We start from the raw sequence: 7,382 nt of genomic DNA, 5'->3' as shown, positions 1-7,382 counted from the left end.
CTGTACTCCAGTGATATTATAACAAAGAGACATCTGCACCCCCATGTTTACTGCAGCACTATGCACAACAGCCAAGATATAAACTCAACCTAGGTGTCCAATGATAGATGAATTGATAAAGAAAATGTGGTATATATACACCATGGAATACTATTCAGCCATAGCAAAGAATGAAATCCTGTCTTTCACGGCAATGTGGATGGAAATGGAAGACATTATGTTAGTTGAAATAAACTAGGAACAGAAAGTTAAATGCTACATATTCTCACTCATATGTGTAAGCTAAAAAGGTTGATCTTATCCAAGTAAAAAGCAGAACAGAAGATACTAGAGGCTGGAAAGGGTAGAGGGAAGGCGGTGGGGGAAAGGAGGGATAGAGAGGTTTGTTAAAGGACATAAAATTACAGTTAGATGGGAGGAAAAAGTTCTAGTATTTATATCACTGTAGGATGACTATAGTTAACAGTAATAGATTCAGGCTGGGAGCAGTGGGTTACACCTGTAATCCCAGCACTTTGGTAGGCTAAGGCAGAATTGCTTGAAGCCAGGAGCTCAAGGCCAGCCTAGACAACATAGTGAGACCCTGACTCTACTAAAAATAAAAAATTAGCCAGGTATGGTGGCACATGCCTGTAGTCCCAGCTACTTGGGAGGTTGAAATGGGAGGATCACTTGAACCCAGTAGTTTGAGGTTGCACTGAGCATGATCATGCCACTGCACTCCAGCCTGGGTGACAGAGCAAGACCCTGTCTCTAATAAAATAATAATAAATCAACAGCAGACATCACATGTAATGGTGAAACATCAGACATGTTCTCATTTCAATCTTGAAACAACGTATATGGGGCTGAATGTGGTGACTCATGCCTGTAATTCCAAGCACTTTGGGAGGCTGAGGTGGGAAGATGGCTTGATCTCAGGAGTTCAAGGTCAGCCTGGGCAACATGGTAAAACCCATCTCTACCAAAAATACAAAAACGTAGCCAGGTGTGGTGGCACGCATTTGTGGTCCCAGCTACTTGGGAGGCAGAGGTGGGAGGATCGCTTGAGCCCAGGGGCGAAAGGCTTCCATGAGCTGAGATTGTGCCATGGCACTCCAGCATGGGTAAGAGAGTGAGACTCAGTCAAAAATAAAATAAAATAAATAAAATAATAATAAAAAATAAAACAAACTACATATACAAATCCTTGTCATTACTATTATTCAACCTTGCTCTGGAAATCTTAGCCAAATTAGTAAGAAGATAAAGATAAATCAATTTACACTTACAGAAATAACAAGAAAAGTCAGTAAAATGGCCAGACACAAATAAGATAAATATGGAAATGCAATTAACTATCTTGTATGAGAAATAAGCCGTAAAGAAACACAAATGAGAAAAAAATCCCAAGGCATAGAAGCAACAAAATAATTAAATATTGAGAAACAAAAAAAATGTGAGGGATCTTCATTAAGTGGCAATTTGATATATGATAAAGATATCATTTCAAAAATGTAGTGGGAAGGTGGAGAACAGGACATGTTTAGGGCAGTGAAACTATTCTGTAGGATCTTGTAATGGTGGATATGTGTCATTATACGTTTGTCAAAACCTGTAACATGTACAACACAGAGTGAACCCTAATGTAAACTATGAATGTTAATAATATGTAACAACATTGGGGGTTGGGCACAGTGGCTCACCCCTGTAATCCCAGCACTTTGGGAGGCCGAGACGGATGGATCACTTGAGGCCAGGAGTTCGAGACCAGCCTGGCCAACATGGCGAAACCCTGTCTCTACTAAAAATACAAAAACTAGCTGGACATGGTGGTGCCCGCCTGCAATCCCAGCTACTCAGGAGGCTGAGGCATGAGAATCGCTTGAACCCAGGAGGCAGAGGTTGCAGTGAGCAGAGATCTTGCCACTACATTCCAGCCTAGACAACAGAGTGAGATTCTGTCTCAAAAAAAAAAAAGTAACAATATTGACTCATCAATTGTAATAAACATACCACATGAATGCAATATGTTAATGATAAGGGTAACTGTGTGTAGAGAAGGAGGTGAGGGAATAAATGTAAATACTGCACTTTCTGCTCAATTTTTCTTTTTCTTTTTTGTGACAGGGTCTTGCTCTATCATCCAAGCTGGAGTGCAGTGATGCAATCTCGGCTTACTGCAGCCTCGAACTCCTGGGCTCAAGTGATCCTCCCACCCCTCCTCCCAAGTAGCTGGGACCACAGGCATGTGCCACCATGCCTGGCTAATTTTTTATCTTTTGTAGAGACGAGGTCTCACTGTGTTGCCCAGACTGGTTTCCAACTCCCGGATTAAAGCGATCTCACTACCTTGGCCTCTCAAAGTATAGGGATTACAGGTACAAGCTACCTCACCTGGCTCAAATTTTCTCTGAAGTTAAAACTGCTCTTAAAAAAAAAGTCTATTAAATAATGTGGTAAGAGATCAGATAATCAAAATTGATATTGAGATAACTTAATCATTTAGGGAACCATTAGACTCCTCACTCATAATACACTCCCTCTTCCCCTGGGAAGGTAAGTACTGAGAAGGAAGTTTCAGTCTCCATCCATCACATGTGGAAGAGTGAATACAGGATGAACAAGAGTGTAGCAGAGGTCACTGACAACACAGAGCCAGGCATTGTGGCTCATTCTTCTTTCCTAGGTCTGCCCCAAAAGTGGGATATCAATCATTGGGGCAGGCTTGCCCCTCTGGCAAGAGAGGACTGTTCCTGCTCATCAGTTGCTCTGCCTCAGACTGGGTAGGTAAGTTTAGTTTAGGAAAGAAAGTACAGAAAGCCCAATTTAATGCTTAGGTCAATGTCCTATAGTTAGAACTAGTAGTGACGGGTCCTCAAATATGTATGCATAGATACTCAACATATCATAGAGAAAGAAACTTTGGTGCTGCTTTAGTGCCTGCAAGATTTGGGGGCTTTGACAGGAAGAATCCTTTGGTTCTAGGAAAGGTTAACCTCAGAAGAGGGAGACATTTTAGGCATCTGTTGGTATCATGACCTTTTGCTCTCTATCAAGTTTACCACACGGGATTACAAAAGGCAGCTGGGTCCATGTAAGCGCTAAAGCACTGTATGAAGATTAGCTTTTAATTACATGTGCTGTCATTAGTAAGAGGCATGCAGTCAACTGCCCCACGTTCTATTCTTTGTTATATCCCAAGGAGGAGACTGAGGAATGACTAACCTTTAGATTTATGTGGCTTGTCAAGAAGGTTCTGCAATCAGTCCCTCCCAGCATGATATCAAATTGGCATTGAGTATAAACCCCTGAGCAGATTGTAGATTCAACTATAGCTGGGTGGTAGATTTAAGTCACTGAAAATATAAAGGGAAATGAAGCCCTTATTAGATGGGGTAAATAATTTTCTTGGATTAGTTACTAGAAAAGCCTCAATAAAGCAATAGTAAATGCAAAGGCTAAGAAACATTAAAAAGACTTCTCTAGAAATCACATTTGTCAGAAAAGCAACGAAAAACAGGACTGAACTTAAACACACACATTAGAATAAGGCAAGTGGGATAGCGAAGGAAAAACAAAGGAGGATACCTAGACTAAGCAGAAGGAAAAGAGGGACTGCCTTCCTCAAGGGAAACATATACCAGGTCAGGCCGAACAGCTTTGCAAAGGAAAGGAGACTTTGGCATAATTGCCCTTTAAGAGATGGGACTAAGAAAAAAAAAAAAAAGCTATTTTTGTTGTTATTTATTCAAGGAAGGTGTTATGGACCAAACAGGAATAGAAGAAGAGAAGTAAGAATTCAGGAGTAGATTAAAACGGTTCTCTCAGAAAGGCCTGGATCAGCACTTTGGGAGCCAAGGCATGTGGATCACCTGAGGTCAGGAGTTCAAGACCAGTCTGGCCAACATGGCAAAACCCTGACTCTACTAAAAATACAAAAATTAGCCAGGCTTGGTAGCGCGCATCTGTAATAGCAGCCACTCGGGAGGCTGAGGCAGGAGAATCACTTGAACCTGGGAGGCAGAGGTTGCAGTGAACTGAGATCATGCCACTGCATTCCAGCCTGGGTGACAGAGCGAGACTTGATCTCAAAAAAAAAAAAAGCTTGGATCTAGGAAAATTTTATGATTCCTCTTAATGCTAAAGATATTAAGAGAAAATTAGAGGACTTCCCTTAAAGAATAGGACAACTATAATAGGCCATTACAATTCAGTTCAGACAGATTTGAAAAGGAGGAAGATCAGCAAGAGTATTTCTTGCATTATTAAGTAATTTTCAAGTTGATACTGCTGGGAAGACAGGTGTGGTATTTGCTATATGGCATATGGTATATAGTGGAACTGAGAAGTTTGTGGAACTAAGACTCTAAGGGAGAGTACTAGATCACATTAAAGTAAGTCAAATAACCCAAAAGTAGTCCGGCTCTAAGTTCTATGCTGGACATCCCCACAATTAGAATTACCTTTCTGAGATTAGTGAAGGCTGGCAGTAACTGAACTAATTCTGAATACATGTGCTCTCTTATTTTCCACTAGGGGAAGCTCTGTAGGAAATGCATTAGAGGAATAAGTATGTAAGCAAAACAAACACCAAAATCATAAGGAAAAGAAAAAGAAAGGTATTCTAATCTAAAAGGGTCAGCTACCTGATGTAGAAAGGAAAAGATCCAACTTAAGCAGGTTAACAAGTCAGCTGAGGCTGCCTGAAAGAACAGATGTACCATAGAGGAAAATGCAACACTAGAGACATAGCCCATTTTGACACCAATAGGTAACAGAAAGGAACATGTCTGCACTGCTGCTGAGTTTGCAAGGCCTAGAAAATTCAAATACTGAGGAAAAGCAAAGTTTTTAGGAGCATGCTGTAAGGGCCATATTGGTCCCTGTGGGACCACAGGTCTTAAAGGAATGTTAAAGGCCATTCTCCAGCTGAGCCAAATGGAGAGGAAAGGAGGACAAACCCCTCCAAGAGACAGGATTCATAGATAAAAGGAATTTCACAGCATGACAGGATCTTAATGGGCACACAAAGGTGCAGAACAATCAGGAAGCTCAGAATTTTAAGGAATGCAAAGCCACAAACTGGTCTGCAGAACTGCTGGCTACAAATGTGAATCACTCTTCTCTCAAAAATGAGAGAAGCTTTGTCATTAGATAGAACTCAATCATTTCAGCATCAGGTTGCCAGGAACACAGGGTTCAAAAAAGATGTCAAAATTAAGCTTTAAATGTGCAGGATGGACAATAGGGAAAGAAGGGAAACTCTATGATACCTGATAGCTGAGTATTATCACCCTGGCAAATTTCTAACAATCGTCCAAGACAAAGAATGAGTCCTGGCCATGCGTGGTGGCTCATGCCGGTAATCCCAGCACTTTGGGAGGCTGAGGAGGGCAGATCACGAGGTCAGGAGATCAAGGCCATCCTGGCTAACATGGTGAAACCCTGTCTCTACTAAAAATACAAAAAATTAGCCAGTGTGGTGGCGGGCACCTGTAGTCCCAGCTACTCGGGGGGCTGAGGCAGGAGAATTGCTTGAATCCAGGAGGCAGAGGTTGCAGTGAGCTGAGATCACGCCACTGCACTCCAGTCTGGGCTACAGAGCAAGATTCCATCTCAAAAAAAAAAAGAATGAGTCCTATGCCACAGAAGCATCAATATATATGGAAGAAATCTCTTCTATAGATGGTAAACAGTGCCCCTATAAGCATGGAAGATTCCTCCCAACTGAGTTTAGCCTAGAGTCTGTAGATTATAGAAAGCTGATTCAGACTGGCAAGCCAAAAGCCAAGATTGTTATGTTTTATTTGAAAACCCTCTGTTCCCCAGAAACCAAAGTTTATACTCTGTTTTGGCTGTGAAAAATAATGTGGGTTAGGATTGTATAAATAATATGTCAACATCTGGGCTGTTTGGTATAGAGATGAGAGATCTTCTTGTATCAATCCTAGGGACGTTCTGACATACTGGAAAAGTGTGGCATCAACTACCTCGAAATTGGAGAAAGTCAGCTTTGGAGGTGCTAAGCTAACTAAATCCATTCCAATGGAAGCTAGCCCACATTGCAGCTGCTGAAGAAGCTACCCTGACTGTACCCAAACACTCAAGCAAATGCTTTCTGGCTGACTAAACTCAACAGTATAAGAAACCAGGGTGAGCACATATTTGGAATTCAACTGCCTTTCATTTTAATTCAGAAGAAGAACATAGATGTTGGAATTTAATCATGAGAGGGCTCATAACAGTCAGATTTGGGAGATTTTGTGTTGCTAATACAGAATTATACAGAGTGCTTTAGGCTGTCATTTGGTTCACCACAGAACATCTAGAGAGCTATGAATGACACCTCGGCTTAGAAAAATTTGAAATGGGAAATAGAAGTGAATAACTGCCAGCCTGTAGTATCTCAAGGCCTGGTGTTAATAGTTATCCACCCATTTCAAAGCATTCTTGGGTAAAAATTTTAAAAACCTCTTAAGCTGGTCTTCAGAGGATACAAAAAAGAACACTTATTAGTAGAGGAAAATAGCCACATAAGCACTGAAGATAAAGCATTCCCTGAGGTAGTAAGAAAATAGCCCAAAAGACAAGGCAAACTTGGAAAAAATAACTTATAGCTACTTGGTCCAGCTACTTTGTGCTGGAGGTTTGCGGCGGGGCTTTGGTGCCTGAATTCTATCATTCAGCCCACTGAGATTCTCAACTCAGGTTGTTTATATAAGGAAGGATCAATAACCAAATAAGACATAACAAGATACACTTTTGACTGAAGGGCAAGTACTTGTTAATCTCCCATATGCAGTGCTTCTCTCATAAAACAAAGTTGGAAAATGAAGCTTTGCTTGATAAGCCAACCTTTAAATTGCTCCTACATATCCCAATAATCTAAATTTTGGAATCTGCACAGTCATATGTCCTACATGGGAAAAATGAGAGAGATGGCTTGGCCCAAACGCAGCTTATGGAGTCCATCATAACACATACCTTACCTGTCCTACTCAGCAGATGGAGTCCTTAAATACAACAAGGTAGCTCTCAACAGAGTAACTTTACCATTAATAAAACAGCAGTGTCTTCAGTTCCAACTTAATTAGATTAGCTACTCCTCTCTCGTTTGACAAAGTGAGGAAGTGAGATAGATACGAGCTCAAGATGCCTCATTTCCTTTTAGCTTCTTACATTCGTGCTTTTTGAGCTTCTTTTTTATGTAGCAGCATTCTCAAATAAGCTAATCTAATATAATTTATACAGACAGAATGGTCTCTCTGTAGCAAGAATTAACAGCCTGGCAACCAAAAAATGGAAGAGGCTCCCTTCAATATTTGGGTTTTTTTTTTTTTTTTTTTGAGACAGAGTTTCGCTCTTGTTACCCAGGCTGGAGTGCAATGGCACGATCTTGG

General features: G+C 40.9%; 1 protein-coding gene across 5 annotated transcripts in view; it reads right to left on the bottom strand.

Moving 5' to 3' along the window:
* Positions 1–7,382, bottom strand: part of KLHL7 (kelch-like family member 7) — a 78,488-nt gene that overhangs the window by 57,789 nt on the left and 13,317 nt on the right. Inside the window, exon 2 of one of the 5 annotated variants that reach the window (XM_011973925.1) lies at positions 3,208–3,338. The exons of the other annotated variants lie outside the window; for them this stretch is intronic. Within the exon in view, the coding sequence (XP_011829315.1) occupies positions 3,208–3,261 (54 nt within the window). The 5' untranslated portion in view covers positions 3,262–3,338. The remainder of the gene's footprint in view (positions 1–3,207; positions 3,339–7,382) is intronic. 5 annotated transcript variants of the gene reach the window in all.

This window comes from Mandrillus leucophaeus, unplaced genomic scaffold (genome assembly GCF_000951045.1).
Source record: "Mandrillus leucophaeus isolate KB7577 unplaced genomic scaffold, Mleu.le_1.0 Scaffold140, whole genome shotgun sequence".
Classification (NCBI taxonomy): domain Eukaryota; kingdom Metazoa; phylum Chordata; class Mammalia; order Primates; family Cercopithecidae; genus Mandrillus; species Mandrillus leucophaeus.
This window is presented reverse-complemented; position numbering and strand designations above follow the sequence as displayed.